Here is a 23,733-nt window from a genome sequence, read left to right as displayed (position 1 = left end):
CTACTGAAGACTAGCTACAGAGATGACTACCACCCCATACAGTACCTTCACAGGCTTTATTGGGGAACAGGGGCACAGAGAGGGCCTCCTTGAAGAAAGGGTGCCCCCCCCCAACAACAGCGCAGTGGTGAGCTGATCCTTCCACTCCGGAAGCACCGCTAGGGCTGAGTCTCCCAGCTTTTGAAGGGCCTACGATACAATATCCAGAGAGCTGGGGGAGGGATGGGGACAACCCCTAGTAGGGGTGTGGGGTGGGAGAGGAAAGTCCTGGTGTCCTCATCATGCTATGCAGAATTATTGTGGAGCCAAACCAGCAAAGTACTGTAAGTTCCAAATCCACTTTCCCCACAAGTGTGCCTGCCTAGTTTAGTACCTGAACATTTTTTTTCCTCAACCTCATCCCCTCCTTACTTGAGGCGAAACCAAAGCACTACATAATGGGAACAGGCAGGTGCTGGTGGCCAAAGAAAGCAAAAACACAACAGAAGCCAGTGATTTTAATCTGTATTTAACCAGACAATTATCTGCAAACAAAAGCTGTTACAGTGAGCAAGCAGAAGTAAGAACAGCTATCCTCGCAACAGGAGGATTCCCTTCTCCCCTCCCCCTTTCAAACTACACACAGTGGTTAAATCTGTTCAGGAGGACATATACAGCTTCTAACAGAAACAAAGTTAAGCTCCCTACTCCAATTCCAGCTGTATGTATATATTCATCTCAATCTCTTGATTAAAGTCAAGATTTAAGTGTGTCCCCCCCCAAAAAGACAAAAATTGTTGCCATTACACGTGGGCTAATCTAGAGTGGCATTTGGGACAAAATTTCTCTGCTCCATATTAAGCCCCTGCCAAAATGAAACAAAGAAAAAACCACCAGGATACTGCAGAGGCTGAAGCATGCCTTGGGGTAAAGATACCTGAACACCAACAGACTAACAAAGGGTACGCCATACCAGTCACTTGGAGTAAATGCATTTGCTAGCAATTTTCTATCAAGTATCTGTGTGTAACACAACCAACCACAAAGATACTGTTTTGTTCTTTAACCTTGAGGCGTGAAGCACATTTAAGTTTAGAAAGTAATTCCTTCCTAGTTTTATTCAGTACGGAACCCACCTAAAGGCTTTTGCACCTCGTGCCAAAAAGCATCTTAAGAAAAACACTCCGAGTTTGGCCAAAATTAACAAGGGCCCATTCAATCTCTAAATGTACCTTGGCATTTCAGAAATGCTATTTCAACTGGAGGCAGACACTGAAAAGAAAATCCATACTTACCTGGGATTGCATTTCTGCTGAAGTAAACAGAACAGCTGCATTTTAAACAGAGAGCTTAGAAAGGCATCTCAAGAGGCTAGCAGCCCACCACATAATTGTTTTGACAGGGAGGATGGTGAAACATATGTCCAGTGTGCCAACCTGGGCAAACCAAAGCTTTATTTTTATTATTAAGTCTTTGCTACACGGCTAGGCCTGCATCTCTGTACATAATTAAAACCATTCCTGAAGAATATGCATTTGGCACCAGGTTGTGTTTTCTCCGTGTTTCAGGGAGACTTTACATTTTACTTTTGAATTTACTTTTTCTGCAGAGGTGTGCCATCTTCAAGATAACTGACAAGAGGAAGCTTTTAAAAAATCCTCATCTAAGCCAACACGGCACAAGAAAAGCCCCCAAGAGGTCAAACGTTAATCATGCTGATGCAGACTCAAGTGGTTTATAAAACCCATAAAAAACTTCACCAGCAGAGACGCCCTTTTATTCTGTGCAGCTCAGAGAAGTGGCTTGGGAAGGAGCAACACGTACTAGCTGGAAATCTTGCCAGAGAAGACCCACGTATGTACCAACAGGAACACCTGAAAACCAAATATTCTTAAAAGCTCCAATGCCAAATCCATGTAGAAGAGAAAAATCTAACTCACAGGAAAACTGAATCAATCCATGAAATCACAATTGCCCGGCCATGTCACACCTTCCCCTGAAAAGCAGGTCCTGTAGACACACAGCAGAACCACGCCGCTCAACTGCCACTTCCTCATCTCCCGGTCAAGCAGGAGAGGAGTCCAGCGGTGCTCTTCAATTACTACCATACAGACCGTGTCGGCGACAAAGTACGAGGCAGATGAAGCAGAGATGGAGTCCTTAGGTCCCTGCTGCCTCCCGAGAGGTTTGTCTCACGGCTTGCATCAGTTAGACGGACTCTCCGCTCTCTATAGGTTGAATGATGTGGTCTGGTTTGTTGCCGGCTGCACAGTGATCCCACATCTTAAGGTAAAGCCGCTCCAGTTCCATTGTGTACTGCTTTGTGTTGAACAGTGGGCTGGATATTCTCTGCTTCCAGACTTTGCCTCGTATTTTCTTCAGGCTACAGAAAAAACAAGGTTTTTTTAAATACGTAGCCTAGAACTGCCACCACTGGATTCCACCAGCCCTTTACACTCTCCGTTAAGAGGCCCTTGTCTAGACCAACCCAGGCAGGCCACAGCCACGTGTAACCCATGGCCACCGCCCCCTTCCCAACCTCCAGCTGACAAACTCTCCTCTATATCCCCCACCAGGAAGCATCTGCTGAACACTTCCTGCCACCGTTTGAGGCTTGCCCCCTTCCCCCTGCAAACACATTTAGCTTACTATTCCAGATCGGTTCCCAGTTTCACAGCAATGTCTTCATATTCTTGTCTACTCTTGGCAATGAGTTCAGGACAGCCAAGGCAAGTAAGCTGGGAGGCAGCAACACGTGAAGCAAGCGTCTCGCCTGGAAACCAAAGGCATTGAGCGCACGTGAGGTCCAAGAAGCGCCCTCTTTTACTCCTTTCTCTGAGAAAGGGCTTCTCGGTGGAAGAAAAGAAGGGCTGCGACAAGAGGGACCCAACAGCCCCCCTGGGGGGCCGCCACCGCTTCTGCCCAGTTCACAAGGGATACCGTGCAGAACACTCTGCCCCCTTACTGGCAGCCAGCAAACCCATCCCCACCACGCCAAGCCTCAGAGCAAGCAGAAGGCTAGCCTTACCGGGCATGGTGACCATTGGGGTGCCAGCCCAGAGCACGTCCATCCCAGTGGTGTGGCCGTTGCACAGGGGGGTGTCCAGGCAGACGTCAGCCAGCTGGCCCCTCCTCACATGCTCCTCTTTGGGGGCAACTGGGGAGAAGATGATGCGGTTCTGGGGGAGACCCATATTCTGAGCATACTGCTGGATGTTTGGCTCTCCCACGGCTGGGAAACGCAGGAGCCACAAGACGCTGTTTGGAACACGTTTCAAGATCTACGAGCAAACCAGGAGTCACAGTGAATTGAAGTATTCCTGTTTCTTTCAAGCCCAAGGTTTAGGAAACCTATTTTTAAAAAGTCCAGAACAGGCTAGCTATGTTTGACCCAACACATGGCTACTCACATTGGCCCACATCTGCAGAGTGGCAGGGTCAATCTTATACAACTGATTGAAGTTACAATATACAACTGAATCTTCTGGCAGCCCATACTGAGAGCGAGTGGTGACAATGATGGTGCGAGGAACCTCCTCACCGGTAGCTGCTTTGTTGTTGATCTAAAGGAGAATTTGAAGCATGAAACGTCGGCCTCGGATCATTTAATCTGGCTTCACAGCCTTCTCAAGCAGAGCACACTGGGACAGCGTTCATGTTCTGTTCATAATCTGTTTAAGTCAGGGGAGCTCAAATTTTTCTGAATGTTTTCTCCCACAGCCTGTCACTCTTCTGTGCCTCAAAAACCAGATCTTTTGTCATTACAGATCCCCACCTCCACCCTTTTTGAGGTTTGCAGGCAAACACTGACTCCCACAGTCTTGGCCACGCGCGCCAGTCTGGTCTGTCCCTGCCTTGGTGCCCATGCCTCTTACCTGGGTAGTCGCTAGCCCATTGCTAATGTTGAAACCATTGATGGTTATCTGAATCTGTCCACGATTGATCATGTCAATCACAGCCTCTGCAATTGTATTCATGGGAATGACAGGCATGTTGAGGCTTGCGCTGCTGTCAGCATTATCTCCTCCATCAGGACATTTCATCTGGAAGCCAAGACACGTCAATTATATCTATTCAAAGGGGATGAAGAGGCTTTCTAGCCCAGACCATAATACTGTAGGTATCCATTACATTTTCAAATGTAAAATGTGCCCTTTTGGCACACTGAGGTGAGCCCTCGCAGGCAGCCATCCAATGCATAGGCTGTCTTTACCCAGCACCTTTTCACAGCAGATGTGAAGAGCACTGACGTCCCCCCAGCCCCTCTTGCCTCCTCTTCCCTGGGAACTCATTTCTGGTCTTCAACAAAAAGGCAAACAAATGCTTGGATGTGTACTGCATTTGAATCCTCAGATATTTGTCTCACCTTAACTATTTTCACATCAGGCAGGCTGTCAATGAATGCCTTCAGGTCTATGCCATTCAGAACAATTCTGTTGTCATAAATGTGTCCATTGGATTTGAAGTCGATGACAGCTTTTTTCTGAAACAGGAGAGAGGAGAGACACTAAGTTCAGAATGCCTAAAGGTAAGAGTCTGATGTTCTTTGTCGTATTTACATACAATAAAAAAGGGGGATACCCCTCAGGCCACTTTGGCCTATCTTGTCACCTCTGTCCAGCAAATACCTTCAGATGCGGGAACATATTAGCATGATCTCCAATGAAGAATGTATTTGGCATGTAAGCAAGCTTTTCGGAATATTGTTCGGCCACTTCAATGGGTGATGTTTCTTTGTCTGTGATTATATAATCCATGAATAACGCCCCGCTAGTCCCAGGATAGCCCAGCCACATTGCCTGGAAGTTAAAGGAAACAACATTCAAGCAAGGAGGCAAAAAATCCAGGACTGCACAGTTGCAACAAAAACTTTGAGGCTTCTTTAATGGATGTCTTGCAATTCAGGCATTTGTGCTCATGGGGACGAGGGAGTGGCTGCCACCACAGGCAACGAATTACATGTGTGGCGTCTGACACACACACACAAAGCCTGTATGCTCTCCAGGAAGAACTGTAGCCCACATGAGTGTGGACTTTAGGACCATCTTTCTGGGCCAGTGTTTTCACCTGTATTGGGGCGGGCCTGAGAGCAAACAGCTCGTTCCGGGCTCCTTTGGTGTAGCCATTCATGTTGATGAGGATATGTATGCCATCCTGGTGGATGCGGTCAGCAGCCTTTCCGTTGCATGGGACCTGCAGCACAAGTGTTAGAAGCCACCACTCAGGAATCTTTCAGGTTTGCACCACTGCCAGATTAAAATGCTCCAGCTACAACTTGAGGGTCCTTTTGACCGTCTTGCTTCAGAGGGTGCTACTGAGTGAGGCACCACAGCTACATCTGCCTTCCTTTTCCCCCTCAAAATATAGCACTGCAGGAAAATACCAGATTTTTCTAAGATTTCTAACATACAGCAGGAGAATAACTGGGCATCAGGCAAAGCAATGCGATTTTTAAAAGGGGGAAATCTGTTTCTAGAAAACCCCCTGTCAATTAAAATCAAGGACAACCATCTGTAAGAGTGTATTAATCAACTCAAAGGGTTGAGATATTATCATAAAGCAGACTCCACTGCTCTTCCTATTAAACCTGCTATACAAAAAGCTTAATTCGTCAAAGTTCCCACTTTGCTTCTAGGCTGACGGAAAAGATCATTCTTACCTGAGATAAATCAATAAAGTGATTCGCTTCAGCCATCACCTTCACCCGGAAGTTTGTACCATCATCAGGGCTAAGAGCGTAGCAGAACACCTAGGAAAGAGCAACAGAGGAACAGCTGAAACTCAAGCCAACTACAATCCTAGCAGAGAGAAAAACACTTAAGTAACCAGAAACAGTCGTCCCTTCCGCAACAGGAAGAAAAGACCGAGATTTATGAAGCAGGCGAACTATCAGAGGTCCCCCCCTTGCAGAAGAATGAGCCTTTCCCAGAAAGATCAGGCCCCAGCAGACACCCCCTTCTCCACTTGTCTCTTACCTCAAACTTGTCAGGATTGTGCATGCCTGGAATTGATTGCATGAGATGGGATGTGGGGTGATTCCCGAAGTCAGAGCTCACATAGCCAATGCGGAGTCGACCATCACTCGCCTTCAAGTCCTTTGGGTGTTCATAGGGCGGCTTGTGAAGAACATTGATCTGGCAATAAAAATCAGGAAGGTGATGGTCCTTCCGCCTTTTGAGATAAGGGATGCCCAAAACTACAGCGGCAACCGTTACCCTAAGATGTTCTTACTGATTTTAACTGCACTGGAGGATTTTTCTGCAGCATGCCTACCTTGTCCAAGCACAAGTTTCCATGTCTTTCAGCAATGGCCTTTCTGAAGCTGTGAGACAATGGATACAGCATGCTGTGATGGGGATGGACAGAAGGAAGCCTGTTCTTCTCCAGCTGGTCAGCCACTATGCTGACCAGCTTCTTCATCCTTTCATCATAATCAGTCCAATCACAAACTATCTACAAGTTGGAGAAGCCAAAGACTGAATTAGCACACTCCTTCAGCAGCAGCACTTGAACAGAACAAGGTTTTAACTACTATGGAGACTATTCCTTTGCAAAGTGGATGCACTGCCAATCCATATTTTTAAACAAACCAACATGTGCCACAACTTGGCCAAAGCTTGAGGCTCTCTGCACTCCATAAAATATTCTGAAATTCTGCTCTTCAACTCACCTGCAAGCAGTGTGCCAAGTTGCAGTAGGCATCAGGGAAATCAGGTTTCAGTTTCAGGGCAGTGCGATAGGAAGCAATGGCCTCTGGAATGTTCCCCGAATCCTGGAAAGAAGGACCAGTTAAACAACGGAAGACGGTCTTCTGCCTCAAACATAAGACATAAGAAATTTATTTGTCATTGCACTCACAAGTGGGTGCAACGAAATGAGGTGCTCTTCCCCTAGGTAAAACTGGACAACATCACTACAAAAAAAGTTAAAATATACACAACACTCACCATACAAATATAGATACCCCATTTCTCCCAGCAATTAAAATTCCACCAAAAACTTATGACCCCGCATTTAAACTCAATACTGCACTTGGGTAGAAGCTGTTCTTGAATCTGCTTGTCCTTGCTTTCAATACCCTGAATCTCCTTCTCGATGGTAATAGTTTAAAGAGCTGATGTCCCGGATGAGAGGAGTCTTTCAGTATGTTAGATATCTTCCTCTTGCATCTGTCCTTATACAGTTCTTCCAAAGAGAGGAGTGAACAGCCAATGATGTTTTGGGCCGTCTTAATCACCCTTTGAATTGCCTTTTTCTCTGCCACTGTGCAGCTCGTGAACCATACACAGAGACAGTAGAATAATATGCTCTCAATCTAACTCCGATAGAAGGTGGTTAACAAACTCTCAGTCAATTGTTGTTTTCTAAGAATCCTTAGAAAATACAACCGTTTGTTGCGCCTTCCTGATTAACGCAGCGGTGTTTGCACTCCAAGTCAGGTCATTTGTTATGATGGTCCCAAGAAACTTACATTCAACCACCTGTTCCACACAAACTCCGTCTATATACAGTGGCTGAATGTCTGCTCTTTTTTTCCTATAGTCCACTATAAATTCCTTAGTTTTTTGGATGTTAAATAGAAGATTGTTTTTTTTGCACCAACGGGATAGCTGTAATACCTCATCCCGATACGCCGACTCATCACCCCCGGAAATAAGTCCTACTAGTGTAGTGACGTCTGCAAATTTGATAATCCTATTACTGGGATGGTTATTGGTGCAATCCGACGAATAAATGGAGAACAGTAGTGGACTGAGGACACAACCTTGTGGAGTGCCAGTGCTGAGTATCTTGTCAGTAGAGATGTAGTCATTCAGTTTAACCCTTTGTGGACGATTTGTTAAAAAATCCAAAATCCACAGACAGATGGAATCTGGAAAATCTAGATCTTTAAGTTTGACTATTAATCTGTGGGGTATAATGGTATTAAAAGCAGAGCTAAAGTCCGCAAACAGCATTCTTACATAATTCCCTTGTGTTTCCAAGTGGGATAGAACCATATAAAGCACTGTATTAATCACATCTTCAGTTGATCTATTTTCTTTATAAGCAAACTGAAGCCCATCAAAGGAATCAGGAAGGCAGGAGATAATATATTTCCGAACTAACTGCTCAAAGCACTTCATTAAGATTGAAGTTAGTGCCACCGGCCTATAGTCATTCGGACTGTTTGTAGGCAACTTTTTAGGCAGTGGAACGATGCTGGAAGCCTTGAGACAGACAGGAACCACCCTCTCTAATAGGAGCCACAACACACATACCTTGTGGATGGAAGCTAAGTTACTATGGGCATCTGCAAAGGCAGGATTTATTTGGATGGCCCGCGTGTAGCATTGTAACGCTCCCTGAACATCTTGCATCTCTTTTAAGGTGTTCCCCATGTTGGAATAGGCATCAGCAAATGTGGGGCTGATTCTGAGTGACAGAAAAATGGAGAATTAAAAAAAAAAATCCATTATCTAGGAAAGAAGAATCTTTTCATGGGCTAATCAGAGTAGTGCATCCCCACCAACATAAACAAAAGCATGCCCTACCTTTCTATCCATTTTCAACATACTTTACTCAAAAAGCAGCCTTCTGAAGAACAGTTTTAACTCTCACCTGATGGCTTCTTTGTAATGCATGAGGGCCTCCTGCAGCTTTCCTTGTTGCTGCAGAACACTTGCTAAATTGGAATGGGCAGCTGCAAACTCTGGGAAAACCTGCAGAAAAAAGTTGTGCTCAATTCTCCAAAGGACACCGATCCTGCCACACTGCAGGGCAGAAGAACTGCCATGGGATTCTCTCCTACAGTTTTGCTCAAATACAACGGCACACAGAAGGCCCGCCTGAGGGAATCCCAACAACAACGTATTGCGCAACGCATCCACTTCCTGTAAAACAATCTACCTTCTTGTTCACCAAAGACATAAACCTACAGATTTTCTTTCCTATCTTGCCACCTCCACCTTACCTTTCTGCTTTCCTGATTGAAAACGGAAGATAATAATTATTCTCATTAATTCATCCCCAAACTGTCACAAGGCATTGTTAAAAGTGTAACATCTTCCGGATGCTTAAGTAAAAGCCAAAAGAATTTCAGGTCTTCCAAGCCAACATCTTTTATTCTCCTTTTAGTTAGAATTTTTAGCTTTTATTTCATTAGGACATCTTAATTTGAAACACAAAAAGACTCAGCCCTGTTTCCCCTGGGCCCAAACATCCAAGGGCTGCACACAAGCATTCCTAAGCATACCTCAAGAGCTTTACGATAGAGACGGACGGCCTCTTCAATGTTTCCCTGCTCCCGCTTGATGTTTGCTAAATTATTGAGAGAATCTGCATGAGTGGGACAGAGGCGAAGCGCCGTGTTGTAGCATTCCTCAGCTTCAGCAACCTGTAACAGAAGACAAGGTTTTATGGCAATGTTGATAAAAGAATTCTTGAAAATAAATACATTTTTTAACCCCACACAAAACGTCTGTCCTCAGCACTGATTTGTGTGAGTTGCATTCTTTGTCATGGAAAGCCAGCTTCTCCATCAGCTTCGCTTGTACAACCTTTTTTTTTCTCAATAAACCCACTGACAAGCAGCGCTTGAAAGAGCACAGAAAGCAGGGCTGGCTCCTTACACTGCCTTTCTCTTTGAGCGCGTTGGCGAGGTTGCAGTAGGCGTCAGGGAAGTGCGGCTGCAGCTCAATGGCGCGCTTGTAGGTGTCGATCGCCAAGTCGATCAGCCCCTGCTCGTAGTACACGCAGGCCAGGTTGCCATGCACGACTGCGTGGTTTGGACTCAGGCTCAGGGCCCTCAGATAGGCCGCAACAGCTCTGAAACAAGAGGTGCAACGGCTCAGGTCAATCGTCCACGTGGGGCAAAAGAAACCAAAACTTCAATTTCATTATGCATTAAAACTTATCCAGAAAAAAACCCAGGGATTTAATGCTTACAACTGCAACACGTAGATGTACAGTCTCTGCTTTAATAGGATAGGATAGAAAATGACCGTAAGGATGGGAGGAAGTTACACAGACCACCATGGCCTTTACTTGCAAATAAACACACAAACCTGGCAGCCTTCTAAATGTCACAGTGCGATCCTGCCTGGCCAAAATGCTTAAAGGCCAGACGGGCAGAAACCTCAAGCTCTCCCAGTCTAGAGATTGAGAAAATAACTTCCAACTTTCCTCAGCCCGGCCCAGGTTGGCTCCTCACTCACTCCACCCCTTTTGTGGGTCATCTACCAGGAAATTTCTGGGATCAACCAGCAGAAGACAGTTCTGTCATCAAGAAAGGGCTTGTGCTAAATCTGCTCCCTGTAGCCAGATCATCACACTGCGTATTAGCAAGTGCCCTGTTTGTCTTTCAGCAGGCACAGCGAGTGAAGGAGAGTGCAAAAATCACTAGATGGAGAGAGCATTTGATCTGCTTACCTGTCAAATATACGTGCCTCCTTCAAGACGTTTCCCAGATTAATGTAAGCATCCAAGAAGTTTGGATCAAGAGTCACCGCCTTAGGATATTTGAGAGAACATATTCATTTCAATAACCATTTATAAATGTCTGCTTTCTATTAACTGAGAAAGAAATGGCAATTATAAAAGGGGGGGGGAACTCCTGTACCAAAGAGCACTTGGCATTTATTCCTCAAAGCGCATCTCCTGCCTCCTCCCACAATTAAGGGCAGCTAAGAAATGCACGTAAAAGTCTGTGCTACAAATAATGGATAGGATTTAAAGATTTGTCCCCAAAGAGTTTTCAAACTAAAGTCAAACATAGTATTGAGAGTATCTCAAAGAACACTAGTTTCTTAAACAAGAAATTCCATTTGGAATATTCCTTTCAACTATGCCACCTGCCCCTAATCTGGTATCACATGCCTCTTTCCCTATTGACTCTGTCTGGCGGCCTGTGTAATTTCAAAGGATGACACCGCTCAAGCCATTTCAAGCCGGGCCATCATCACTACAAAGACAAACTAGAGTTATTTCATATGCAGAGACATCACTGCTATACAACACACGGGGAAAGCCTCAGGATGCTCTTGGAAGATTTCAGTGCGGCCACGGATACCAAAACTTAAGTTACACTTAAGCCCTGTGGCTTCCCCCTAAATCCACGTTGATTCTCTTGGACATCACGTCTCCCAGGACCAGTGCTCCACGCTTTCTTTGGTGGGCGTGGAAGAGGACTGTTGTGCAGGGTGGCAGCTAACCATCCCCACATACACGCAGAACCAGCGGTGTGTGCCAGTATGTGTCTCAGAGTGTTGGATGGATGGAGACTGAGAAAGTCTGGTCATGTAGGGGAAATGTGAACGGAAGGGGAAGTTGCTTACATCCATGTATATGAAGTAAAGGCAGTTGGGAATTTTTAAAAACAAACAAACCTCTCACCTTTTCAAAGTGATGGATAGCCAGCCAGATTTCTCCCTGAGCATTGAACACACAGCCAAGGTTACTCCATGCAACTGCAAAATTGGGTTGAGTCTCAATCGCCTTCAAATAACAGGCCTTGGAAGGGTCAAAGATAGGTAGATAAAAGGGAGGGGAATATTTGCAGAAAAGAAAAGGGAGAGAACATGTCATTAGTATGCCTTCTCGGACCGGTCAAAAGTGATCCTGCAGTATAGGCTTGCTTGCGCCAAAACTAATGGGCTGTAAACCGCTGGCTGATCCTGCGCCAGCGCTAACCAAAACCCAGGTGCAAATCCACCATTGTCAGTTACACTGAGCTTAGAAAGCAACTCTTCCCAGGAAGTTCCAGATGCAACCTTTTCTCCCTCACAGCAGGCCAGGGCAACCCCTGAACAGAAGGCTCATTTCACATATAGAAAGCACACCTGTGCCCCAATTTGGACAGCAAGCCCCTTAAGGCCTGAAAATGACCAAAATATGCCGCTAGTAAACCCTGGGCCACCTCTCCCAAGCGTACCACAAAGAGTAGGCATTACACCAAGTCATGTATGAGAAAAGGAAAATCCCAGACTAGGGATGGTTTGGTGGCTCCTCTTTTTAACAGTTACCCTATCCTGAGCCACCTTCCCAGGACCCTGCCCCCCTCCCATGCCATGCCTCGACATAACCTTCAGCCTCCAAAACCTCAAATAACAGGTTTGCACGAAGGTTCAGGTCCCTGTAATGCAAGCGCAAGAAGTCGCAGGCGCATCCTAACAGCACGCCGCTGCGCTATCGCTGCAATCTGCTGCCCTTTGTGGAATGCCCCTGGAGACTGTGAACGGCCAACCAGACTGATTAATCTACCAGACGTGCCCATGCGGAACTTTGAGTGTTAAATTTGTCTAAAATCTGAATGCAGTGCAATCCAATCATATCGAAAATCCTATAGCACAGGGCCACCCAGTTAGAGATGAATCATCTAGCCAGCCATTCACAGGGGCTCAATCGCACGCCATGCGCCATTCCGCAGCGCAGCCTTTGCGCTACTGCAGGATCACAGCGCATCATCAGAAGAGCAGAACGCTGCAATCCAAACCAAGAAGAAAAGGAAAAAAATGAACAACCAGAAGAGTTAGAAGCTTTTTAACTATAAAGTATCTCGAATTATTTCTTTTATATCTTAATTTACTTTTACTTTAATTCTTTGAAAGAATTGTGGCTAGGACTATAAAAAAATATTCTCTAACATTACTTGCTTGTACATAGAATACTTATGCTGTTTCTGAAGCCACAAGACAGAAGATTCAGGCATGGAGGCAAATGGTTTTGCTGTGGCAGTTACCAACCCGTTACCATATTTCTCATGTGAGTTTTCGGTGCGTTCCTTGCTGGAAGAGGAGGAGGAGGAGGAGTGTGTCTGCCCTAGATCCAGGCCTCGAGCTCCCTTCAGCGAGGCACCTTACGCATGGAATAGGAGGTTTCACCCACCTGAAACCTTCTAAATACAATATCAATGGTGAAAAACCAAAAACAAGAGAGAAAATAAAACAAGATCATTAGTAAAAAGTTCAACAAAGCAATCGAAAATCTTTGGATATGTCTAACACATGGGGTGGAGGGCAGTTTGTCTGTAACATGGGAGACATGCAGAAGGGAAAGGGTTAATCAGGGCAACTGCAAACAGCAGGGCTTGTTGGAAGAAAGGCTCTGATGTTTCCACAAAGATTAAATTTTACTCCACGTAGCAAATCTTCTGCTGGTTTGTTCTTACAAATGCACTGATAGCCAAAGAAATACATTGCAATTTGTTCCATGTATATAAAAATAAATTTATATATTTATTTCCCCGTGTTTAGTGGAGTTCTCACAAAACAAAACAGAGTAAGGCTTTCAAACTAGGTGTTCTCCAGAGCTCTGAAATAAAGAGGTCAGCAACCTACAGCAAGCGCAGTCTCTTGGCCTACACCAGTCACACTAAAAGCTGCAGTGAAGTGCAATTCATGTTAGCTGTCCACCTGACAGGCTGAGCAGCTTGGGTCTTTCCAAAAAGACATCTCGGTGCCACCTGTGACAATTTAGAGTCGCTATTTCCAACCTGGAATCACGCTGCCCAATTGGTACCCCGAAGCTCTCCACGCCCAGTGCCCGATTCCCCTGAAAGGCCGCCCTCCTGCGGGTGCAGCCATCAGCCAGACAGCTACACTGTTCATACACTCCACTTGGTAGCATGCGCGTGGGGCTGGAAGTGAAGGACGTGCAAGTCCTTCCGGTTCCTCCACACTCCTCACCCCTGCTGCGCCGGTGCGTAAGGTGGCTTGTAACAAGAACATTTCAGGCTTTTGTGCAACCCGTTTCAGGTACGCCAAGAGTTTTACAACCCATCGCGGTGTTCAAATTCTTGGTTAGAAACCAGACTGCTAGAAGCCACCTTTCCCACTGTACTGTCGCAAGTTTTTCTTTGATCAGTTCATTTTCCAAACAAACCAGCCGTGTCACTTGACCATTCGGGCAAAATGGGTCATTTTAAGGAACCAAACAGTAACTAAGGTGGTTTGCTAGCCTTTCTTCCACTAGAAAGAGGGAGGGCGGGGAGGTGGTTAAAGAAGACTATGCGCTTTTTAATTCCATATTCACAGGGTAACATTTGATAAGGTTCTTCTCCACTTACAAGCCACAAAGGACTTTAGAAGAGCACCTGCTTCACTCGGGAACCACGAGCTAAGGCACAGGCTTGGCAGCAGCAGGCAAGCCTCAGTTTGGAAAGACTGCTCTCTCCAGATCAGAGATTGGTGGCGTCCCTGCCAGTCACTTCAACATATCGGATAGTCTAGTTCTGCCGCAAGGCTCAATACTCCACGTCTTATCCTAAAGCACATGTGAACATGCCATGTCTTGCCCTGCAACTACGCTGGGAAATTCAAGGCCTTCAGCTGTCAGCCATTTCTTGGGACTCTTGCAGGTCAACGGAGAACTGGAGACGTGGTACAAGGGTCCACATTTTCAAAAGACTGATGTTTAAAACTCATTCTACAGAACACCTACCTTGGCTTCTTCCAAGCGACCCAGGGCTTTGAGCAGATTCCCCAGGTCACTACGCACACAGTACAAGTCCTGAAAGACAAACAAATGACATTGTTCACAGGGCAGCCTTTCAAAATGTCAAGGGGGGGGGGAGATACAGAGATTATTTGCATTTCCGCCACTTTCTAATATGCTTTTTGCAGGTTTAATCAATGGCAGCAATGTGGAAAGTTCTTGTGAAATCAACAATGCCAAGCACTTCAGAGACCAAAGATGTGCCACATATAACTTTCACAGCATTGCCCTATGCTATGTGTGGTGGGGAAGAGAGGTTTGCTTTTCCTGAAGGGGCACCTGGAACAACATGGAAGCAAAGGGGCATGAAAGGAAGATATATAAAAACAGCAGATGTATAATTGGAATCGAAGAGAAGAATCCTTTAGCTTGGAGATGGGCAACATGTAGGTTATGTATCCATTCTGTCAGTCATTATAAGCCACTCCTGTTGGAAAACAGTGATGACAGTCACTGCAGCCACTTACATTCTCTTTGATTCCCTACCCACTACTTTGGAAAAGAAAGCAGATGCTGTTCTGCATTTTTGTAGGCCTCCATGATGTGGGAGGCCTCTCCCGACCCATTTACCGCAAAGGGGCATGACAAAGGTCACCCGATTTTCCTAGTAATAGCACTTATAAATTCTGCATGGGTCACTAGACCCTGGGAGGAAATCCAGCTGTAGTCCAGCACTCTTGCTCACTCACTCTTTTTTGAGTAGGGAAGGTATCCCGTGGCACCCAAGCCTTGGGAAGCCACCCACTCCTGACCCAGATGTGGAAAATAAAGTAGCCAACTATCCTCTGTACACAGATTTAAATTACCTCTTCAAAGAATCAGGAAAACAGTGTACAAAAGCAAACAGACCAAATAGCTGATAGTGTATGGCGATTGGCAAATCTACAGCCCAAGACTTAAGGCCCATGCAAAGGAGAAGGCACAGAAATACTTTATACTGCAGAACGATAAAAAGGGATTTTATGTCACCAAAGGCCAGTAAATCTAAGAGCAAATTGTCTCGGAAATTCCACTTCTACTTTTGAAAGACCAGAGGCATCCCAAGGCAGTGTTGGACTTACAGGATTGTACTGCAGGGCCGAGACATATGCCTGCACTGCCCCTTCCATATCCCCTGCAGCTACTAAAGCAGCAGCAAGATTAATGTATCCATCAATGAAGTCTGGCTTGAGGCGCAGGGCATGCCGATAATGTTCAATTGCCTCCTGCAGTTGCCCACGTTCCTTGTATACGTTCCCCAGATTGGAGTAGGCTTCTGCCAACAACGGATTCTGCTTGATCGCCAAAGTGCTGAAGTGAGCAGACCTAAGGAAGATGCAAGAACATTTGACGCTTGCTTTGTTAAGGTTGGGTTTGCCACACCTGCCATAAACAAGTTATAAGAACTGAACAAAGCAAGTTTCTTAAAATGTGCTGCTAGCAGATCAAATGAGCTATTATTCTTGAATCCTCAATCCATCCTATTTATATGCAGCCAGAAAGAGATAAACATAAAATTTATACAAGACAAGAAATTATTATTGGACTGATCCTGTTTAAGCAGAGGGGAAGTGATACATGTCGTGGTCTCCATTCATTCATCACACATCTTTGAGACTCCCAAACGGTTCCATCAGCAACTCAGGAATATTCTCCATTAGGTTTAGGAATTTACACCACTCTGCTCTCCACACAAGCCAGCTGCATTTGCATGTTTCTTGCACAAACCTTTTAAATATTGGAACAACAGTAAAACTACCAATGTAAATGGTAAAACTATCTCAGCAACTGCTCTTTCTGAGGCAGAGCCTTAAGCATAGGATAAGAACACCCAGTGGCTTACCTGTCCAGCCTGCGACACTGGAAGTGAATTGATGAGAGCAACAGGAGCACACCGGTGTTGTCAGGCTCCTGTCGCCAAAGTTGCATGCAGTGTCTCTCAGCTGCTTCGAAGTCCCCTGCTTGATACTCCCGGTGAGCCAACTCCGCTAGCCCTTGGAAGGAAAGCATACGTTTCGTTGGTTCTGAAGAGCCACCAAAACATTTAGGGGGGGAAAACAAAAAGTTAGAAAATGGGAACAAAAACTGACAAACGATGGTGTACAACTTAAAAGATGAAATGCTTAAGATATTGTAAAAAGAAATCCAGGGATAATCAGGTGTTTAAACACAAACAGAGTCCTATATCACAAAAATACCAACATTTCTAGCAGAAATTCACTACTTTTAACCATGAATTAAGGTAACTTGGTCAGGCTTGAAAAATCTTCCACTCACTACTCAAGATTCTTTACACGCAATAGATTCAAACTTCCCTAGAAAACAAGAGACTTGGAACAACAGTATCTGCAAATCTATCTGGGGAATTTCCACAGCAAGCACTACCTTAACACAGCTCTATTATTTTCTAAAGAACCTAAAAAAAATACAAGGCCCAGTCTGTTGGATAAACTAAGGGTAACTGAAGTCCCAACGTGTATTCCAGATTCAACTGAAGGAATGCAGCAAATTACACGTTTTCATGCACTGAAGGCATATAAAAACAGACTGCCACATAGAACGTTTCCTAGGCAGGTTCAAATGGCCATTCTTGTGGAATCATGCCACTTACACCTTTAGCCAAAGCCTCACTGAAAATGAAGTAAGGGGCCCAAGACCAGTCCTATGTCATACTCAAAGCAAGAGCAAACTTATCTATTCCTCTTTACCCAACCCTAAGCCCCTTCAGTGATTAGTCTGCCATCTGCACAATTTCCCACATGAGACTAAATTCAGTGCTGCTGATCAAAGCAGTGGTGACCTTTCCTTAAGCCAAGCATCCCACCTACTCCCAGCAGCCAGAGGAACAGACACTAAAGAAAGAAGATGCAACAGGAAAACCAGCTGAGAGCCAACCCAGAGACTTCTGCTATGGAGAAAGAGAAAGAAAGAAGCAGCACCACAACTGCTGGTGGCAAAGAGAAGCCAAGAAGAAACTGAGCCCCCAAGAACATGTGTTATTCTTGGAAAACTAAGAACAGCGGGGCGGGGGGGGCAGCAGGATAAGTGCCAAGAAGAGACGCATAGCCAGGGCAGTATAGAGGTTAGTACGTTAGATTAGAACCAGGGAGATTACAGTTCAAATCCCCACTCAGCCACCAAACTAACTGGATGAGCATGGGCCAGAAATTCTTCGTCAGCTTAATCTCTCTCAAAGGCTTCTTGGAAAGGACACAAGGGGTATCATAAGTAGCCACATGCTTTGAGTCACCTCCTCCAACCAACACCCATTACAACTCCCATCAGCCCCAACTAAAATAGCCCATGAGGAAGTTCCAAGTCCCAAACAGCTGGAGGGCACCAAGTTGGGAAGCCTCATGGAACATTAACTGTTGAGGAGCCAATCCACGTGACTAAATGGCTACCCATTCTTTTCAAAGATGTCTGTTTCAGTCTTTTTCCATGCACCCAAGTGGTACTGGTGAGAAGTTGCAGCCTGCAAACAGTTTCTTAAGAGGGAGGTAAGCAAGGAAGAGTTCCGATCTCTGCCTCAGTCCTTGCGGTCCAGGCTTGCTCAACAAGTTTTCTGTAACTTTCCTTCCAAGCAAATAATTTACTTTAAGATTGGGAAAGTATCTCCAGGCACCAAGTTAGCTTTAACATCTGAAACCTTTTTGTTGTTCAACCCCTATTATTTACCCATCACCTAGAGTGGTCTTAATTGACTAGATAGGTGGGATATAAATAAAATCAATGATTGATATCTGAACGGTCAGTGACCCATGAGAGGAGCTGGGACCTCAGAGCTGCTTTGTACCTTCACAAAGGTGCACAAAACAAAGATGAAATTTAACATGTTTTCCCCACTTCAGCTGTTCTGCTTTAGAATTTTTTCCTTTCCTTCAAAATGAGTCAATGACAGACATTCTCATTTTACAGATAGATTACTGGAGCACTGGGCACATTGAAGCCCACAAGAATGATGTTTTATGACAATTTTGATATAAAAAGTTGTATAAAGCAGGGGTCCCCAACCTTTTTCAACCCGCAGACCAGCTGGGGAAGACAGGGCACTCATGCGCATGTGCAAACAGCAGCACAGTGCTCACATGGACGCGCTGGATTGCGCACGCAGGTGAAAACAGGCCACACGGGGGTGAGTGTGTGCGGGGTGAGGGCTGGAGGTCTGTCTTCGCGGCCCGGTCTGGCTCAGTCCACGGACCGGCACCGGGCTGCAGAACGGGGGTTGGGGACAGGAGAGGGCCTTCTCTGTCACTGCTCCCAGACCTTGGAACTTCTTCCCACTAGAGGCCAGACCAGCCCCATCTTTGCTGTCTTTCTGCACACAGGAAAAGACCTTTCTCTTCAGGCATGCCTTCCCTCAGTAACTAGCTACCTGTGTGTGATTTTTAGATAGTTGAACATTGACTGGATTTTTAATACTACTTGTGTTTTCCTTTTCTGTATTTTCCATTTCTCTGCATAGCACTTTTTTTAAAAAAAATGTGTATACTTGTTTTTGGCTTTAAATATTGTCCCTTAATGATGTTAGTCACCATTGTATACTCATTGTTTTCAGCTTTAAATATTGTCTTTCAATGCTGTAAGCCACCTTGGCTCCTTATCAAGGAGAAAGGTGGGGTGAAAATATTTTAGTTAGTTATCTGCATTACCTTCCCTTATAGGAGCTGGGGGGAAGCACAGTTATTGGCAATAGCTGCCTTCACACTACCACACGAGCTTCATTTAAAGCAAAGTGGGCAACTGTGGCTCTCGAGATCCTGCTGAATTACAACAACCTGCTCGTCCCTTCTTGGCTCTCCTCATTAGGACTGCCTGAACTGCACTGCAACACAGTCTAGAGAGAACCAATATTGCCAGGGCCATATCAAAGAAAATCTATTGATCACATCACATGGCTTACACGTAATATCATTGCTAAGCATGCTAAAATGTGTTTTGTAAAATATTCTTGCTATTTTAGTTTTTGAAGAAATTTCTATATTCTTACTACTCTAGTGCAAGATCATCTTAGAGCTCTGATAGGAACTCACAGGACAGGGGTTTGGACATACAGCCTTGGCAGAAGAAAAGGAATAATAGAGGTACTTGGAGCTCCATGCTGTGAGGCGCACAGCCTGGTGGTCTGTTTCAAATAGCCCACAGCTCCCACTCAGCCTTGCACCAGAACAGATGATTAAATTCAGTATATTCATATTAGATGCATGTTGGAAAAATACCAATAAAACATGAGCAACTTTAGGAAGGAGCCAGGCCTGACGATTGTGAGATGTGAAGTCTGTCTCAGAGCTCTCTCATCTGCTTATCTATAGGCCACATGCTGTGCTGAAATGGCCCCAGGCCCCACCCTCAGCAGCACACACTGCTGAGCAGGACACACAAGATAACAGCTGCTGCCCTGTATACCTGCCAACAGGCAGTTAGGTATCAACATCTGAACATGGTTTAACCCCTTTCATTCAGAAAATTACGTTAAAAGGCAGAGGCCCCAATGTACTTCCAGCTGCTGAACTGTCTTATTAATATACATGTATTGGGCCAAAGTATTTCCCACCTAGAGAGAATTATTGTTTCTCGTGAACCAAACTGTGTCAACTGGTTCCATCAACAGCAACCTGCAGATTAGTGGAAAAACACTACCTTGAGGAATTCTGGTTTTCTTTCCTATTTGTACAATCACTGAATATGTCCCCATCTAAGATGTTAGATAAAATAAGCAATACCGGAATTAACTCTTGTCTCCAAGCATCCTTTACAGGTGTGGCTCTCAGTCAGATGTGTGTATGCTAGAGCTGCTTGAAACAGCTACTTGACATTCACTTAACTCTTCCAGCAAGTATGATGTGTTCTCTCCTACCAACTATCCATCTAAAACTGGTGGTTCATGGCTATCAATAGTTTTGGATGTTCCCACCTAAATCTAATTTAACCTCCCCCATCCCCATTGACTCAGTGAGCCTCTTTCCCTCTGAACACACACCACCTCAGGTGTTTTCTATGCTCCCCACCTCCCAGAGAGCATCACCGATGTGCTACTTCAGGCCAGAGATTATCCACTGTGCTACTGCCCCTCCCTTCATTTACAACGTAAACAATGCCTGCCAGCCCATAAGCAAAAGTGGGCTTGCTTCTATCATGGGGAGATACAGGTTCTTTGATTACAATAATTGGATATAAAATACAAAAGGCTGTGCACCACTGATATATGTGATAGCCTGTCCAAGCATAACATGCACCCCCTTTTTATCTGACTGCTCGTCCCCCTCACTATCAGATGCCTGCCCAGTTGCAACAACACTGCATTTTCATACCACTCAGCACCTCCTACCGGGGACATTTTCACCTGTAAATTAGGACTTGTAATTTGTACAGTACTTCAACTTTCCTACAATTTCTTTTACACCTGTTGGAAAACCTCTAGAAGCACAAGCAAATTATCCCCTCTGCTTCAGAGATTTCTAGAGACTCCAGTAGCATCTCCCATAACTGCTTTAAAACACTTGCAGCACTTTAAAAGGCTTTTAAAGCCTTTTAAAGTGGCCTTTATGTGTAGAAAACTATCTGAAATTGCTGGTTTCCTTTGTTCATCTTCTAAGGACAAAGACACACAGGCTTGTTCAGTTGTGGAGAATCAAATTTTCTGGTTTTACTAGAATCTCAAAATCCACCAACTGGCACACAGTGCAAAAGCCATATACTGAATAATTAAACTACAGTATTCTGAGCCCAGGAATGTATAATGGGTAGCATAACTGAACAGAGCTCATAATCCTTCCACATAAAAATAAAATGCTGTTAGCTTATTCCTAGGGTGATTGAGGGTCTTTCTTACCACTAAACTATGAAGACTAAGAAATTCACATTACTGTGTTGCAAATACCATGGAATATCTACCAGTAGATCCAGACCTGCATTCTCTTTCTTACCATGTCAGAGTGATTTCACTGATTCTCTTATTGTTCCTTAGCCCTCAACAAAGCAGTGAATAACTAACCTGAAATGGGCCTTTAACGGGCAAAAGATTCAGCCCTATCAAGTCAGACAGTGGACTCTTCTACTCTAGCATTAAGGCTTCTTGTTTAAACTGGAAATGTCAGGGAACAAGTGTGAAACCTGCTCTACCCAAAGCATGTGGGCCTTAGTGCACACCTCACCAAAATGCCTTGGGCTGAGTCTAGGGATGTGGAAGACAGGAGGGCCTGGCGTGCTCTGGTCCATGGGGTCACCAAGAGTCGGCCACGACTTAAGGACGAAACAACAACAAAGTCTAGGGATAATGTTTCTGGATCATGCTCAGGACATCAGCTGGAGTTTCCTTTCCCCAATATTTTAGCACCAAAATTTATTTTTCTCCTACGTCGCCGAGTGAAAAACACGAGGAGATTTATGCCTGAAACCCTCTCATGGATTTCCCCTTAGCCTGTTGAACAAATAAGTAATGGGATCGGTGTGAAGAGACAGTTCTCTTCCTGAGAAGCAGTTTTGTGGACTGGATAGTTTTGTGGACTGGATGCCGTGCAGTGGCTGCCCTCCCTTTCCCGAGGGGCTCCAGCTGGCGAACCTCCCTGGCTTCTGGGGGCTGGCATCCTCCGTGGCCCCTCTCCCTCGGGGCTGTGCTTCCCCTCCTGGTCCTTCCTGCCTCAAAGGGCCGAGTGGGCGACGACCCGCCCAGCCAGCCAGCCAGCTAGGGAGACCCCCCTCCAAGAACCCCCTTCCCTTCTCTTCCCCCCCACCCCACCCCCAGGAACCTTCTAGGAGGAGGAGGAGGAAGCGCTCCCTCCGGCCTCCCTCAGCCTCGCACGGGGCACCCGGAGACCTCCGCTCTCCCTGAGGCCAGGGACGGCTGGGGGTGGGTGGAGGATCACGGCAAGGGCCGAGTCCGGTCGCAGCTGCAACGGCAGCGAGCGAGGGGTCGGGCGACCCCTGGAAGACCTCGTGGGGGGGGGGCTCGGCCTGGCGCCCTCGCCGCCGGAAGCTGCCTCTCCCTCCCTCCCCCCCCCCCGAAACAGATGATGCCAAGCGGCGCCGGCCACTCGCTGGGAGACCGGCTGGCAGGCCCTGCTCGAGGCCCACGCCGAAAACGTACGATTCTCCCCCCCCCCGCAACGACCACTTCCAGAATGCCCTCCCCAACCGGCAGACCAGGGCTGCCTGGGGGACTGTGGGAGTTGTAGTCCGAAACAGGCGCCGTTTCCCAGCTTCCCCCGTCCCTCCCAGACCGGCTTCGCCCCGCCTGGGCCTTCCGAGGAGTCCAGGGGCCGGCGCCCTTCCTTCCTTCCTTCCCCTCCTCGGCCTCGCGGGGAGAAGGCGCTCCACAAAAAGAAGAAGAGGCGGCGGCCGCGGCGTGGCTGAGCCCCCGGGCTGTACCTGTGCTGTCGGCTACGTTGCCCACAGAGGCCGCCATGGCTGCTGCTGGTAATTCGACCGCCGAGCCGGGCCGGACCTTCGCCGTCAGAGTGAGTGCGAGTCAGGCGGCGGCGGCTCTCGAAATGGCGGCTGAGGGGGCGGAGGGAGACCGGCACGGGGCGGAGCGCTGCCGCCGCCGGACCTTCTTCCGGCCGCCCGCCAAATAGTCCCCGAGCTCGCGAGGAAAGAATCCGCTTCCGTCGCGGAGGGAAGACAACCCACAACTCCGTCAGCCGTTGTTGGAGCGCTCCTGCCTCTTTCCCCTCCCCGACACTTTGTGCGGGGGCCGGGGTCTTCACGGGAAAAAGTCTGGTTGTAGCCCTCCGCTGCGTAGCCGCCACTGCGACACACTGGCGCAGCACGCATGCGCCCCCAGGGCACGCGACACGCGCTCGCGCTCTCTTCCCCCTCCCCCGCCTTTTCCAACCCCTCCCGACCCCGGGAGCGTCACCAGAAGGGCTGCGCGGGGGCTGACGGGAAAGGAAAAGAGGGCGGGAATTCGACTGCGGCAGGGCTCTGGGGAGCCCCGCCCCCTTCCTGGCCCCTCCCCCTCCCGCCGGCTCCGGAGGAAAATTTCCAGAGGCCGCGAAGGAGCGGCGGCGGCGCCATGATTGCTCTCAGGCGCCCCGGCGGGGAAAATGGCCGCCGCCGCCGCCGCCGCCCTGAGCGGGGTTGGAGCCCCCCCCCTCAAAACAAACAAAAAGAGCGGGTAGAGACCGTCGAGGTCCTCGAGGGGCACCTGAGCGAAATCAGCCCACAAATCTCCCTCGCCCTGACAGGCCCTCACAGATCCCGCCATACAAACGGAACACTTGGCAGTTGGGGGGGGGGGGGGCTTTCCTCATTTGCCTCTCCCCCCCCTTGTAGCCCAAGAGGCCCCGGAAAACGTGAACAGGC

General features: G+C 46.8%; 1 protein-coding gene across 2 annotated transcripts; it reads right to left on the bottom strand.

Annotated features, from left to right (window-relative positions):
• Positions 1-487: 487 nt before the first annotated feature.
• OGT (O-linked N-acetylglucosamine (GlcNAc) transferase) lies at positions 488-22,955 on the bottom strand. 2 transcript variants are annotated; one of them, XM_020795916.3, is made up of 22 exons: positions 22,798-22,955; positions 16,274-16,424; positions 15,513-15,756; positions 14,398-14,466; positions 11,353-11,469; positions 10,390-10,469; positions 9,591-9,786; positions 9,215-9,355; positions 8,581-8,681; positions 8,241-8,394; positions 6,650-6,751; positions 6,253-6,432; positions 5,955-6,113; positions 5,639-5,728; positions 5,047-5,172; positions 4,608-4,778; positions 4,346-4,462; positions 3,855-4,022; positions 3,390-3,542; positions 3,008-3,260; positions 2,629-2,752; positions 488-2,362 (listed from the first exon to the last, which is right to left on the bottom strand). In XM_020795916.3, exons 1-22 carry the CDS (start codon positions 22,832-22,834, stop codon positions 2,188-2,190), a joined length of 3,108 nt encoding a protein of 1,035 aa, XP_020651575.1. In that variant the 5' UTR covers positions 22,835-22,955; the 3' UTR covers positions 488-2,187. The 2 variants fall into 2 exon arrangements, with proteins under 2 accessions (XP_020651575.1, XP_020651574.1); XM_020795915.3 differs by having other exon boundaries at positions 16,274-16,454; positions 22,798-22,951.
• Positions 22,956-23,733: the final 778 nt, after the last annotated feature.

This window comes from Pogona vitticeps, chromosome 11 (assembly GCF_051106095.1).
Source record: "Pogona vitticeps strain Pit_001003342236 chromosome 11, PviZW2.1, whole genome shotgun sequence".
NCBI lineage: Eukaryota > Metazoa > Chordata > Lepidosauria > Squamata > Agamidae > Pogona > Pogona vitticeps.
This window is presented reverse-complemented; position numbering and strand designations above follow the sequence as displayed.

Bases quoted from the DNA above. Each gene is read 5' to 3' on its own strand.
- OGT (XM_020795915.3), bottom strand. From the start codon at position 22,834: ATGGCGGCCTCTGTGGGCAACGTAGCCGACAGCACAG. The intron at 9,787-10,389 runs GTAAGCAGATCA...CTCTTGTTTCAG, and splicing joins GAGGCACGTATATTTGACAG to AGCTGTTGCGGCCTATCTGA. The intron at 8,395-8,580 runs GTGAGAGTTAAA...TCTGTCACTCAG, and splicing joins CATTACAAAGAAGCCATCAG to AATCAGCCCCACATTTGCTG.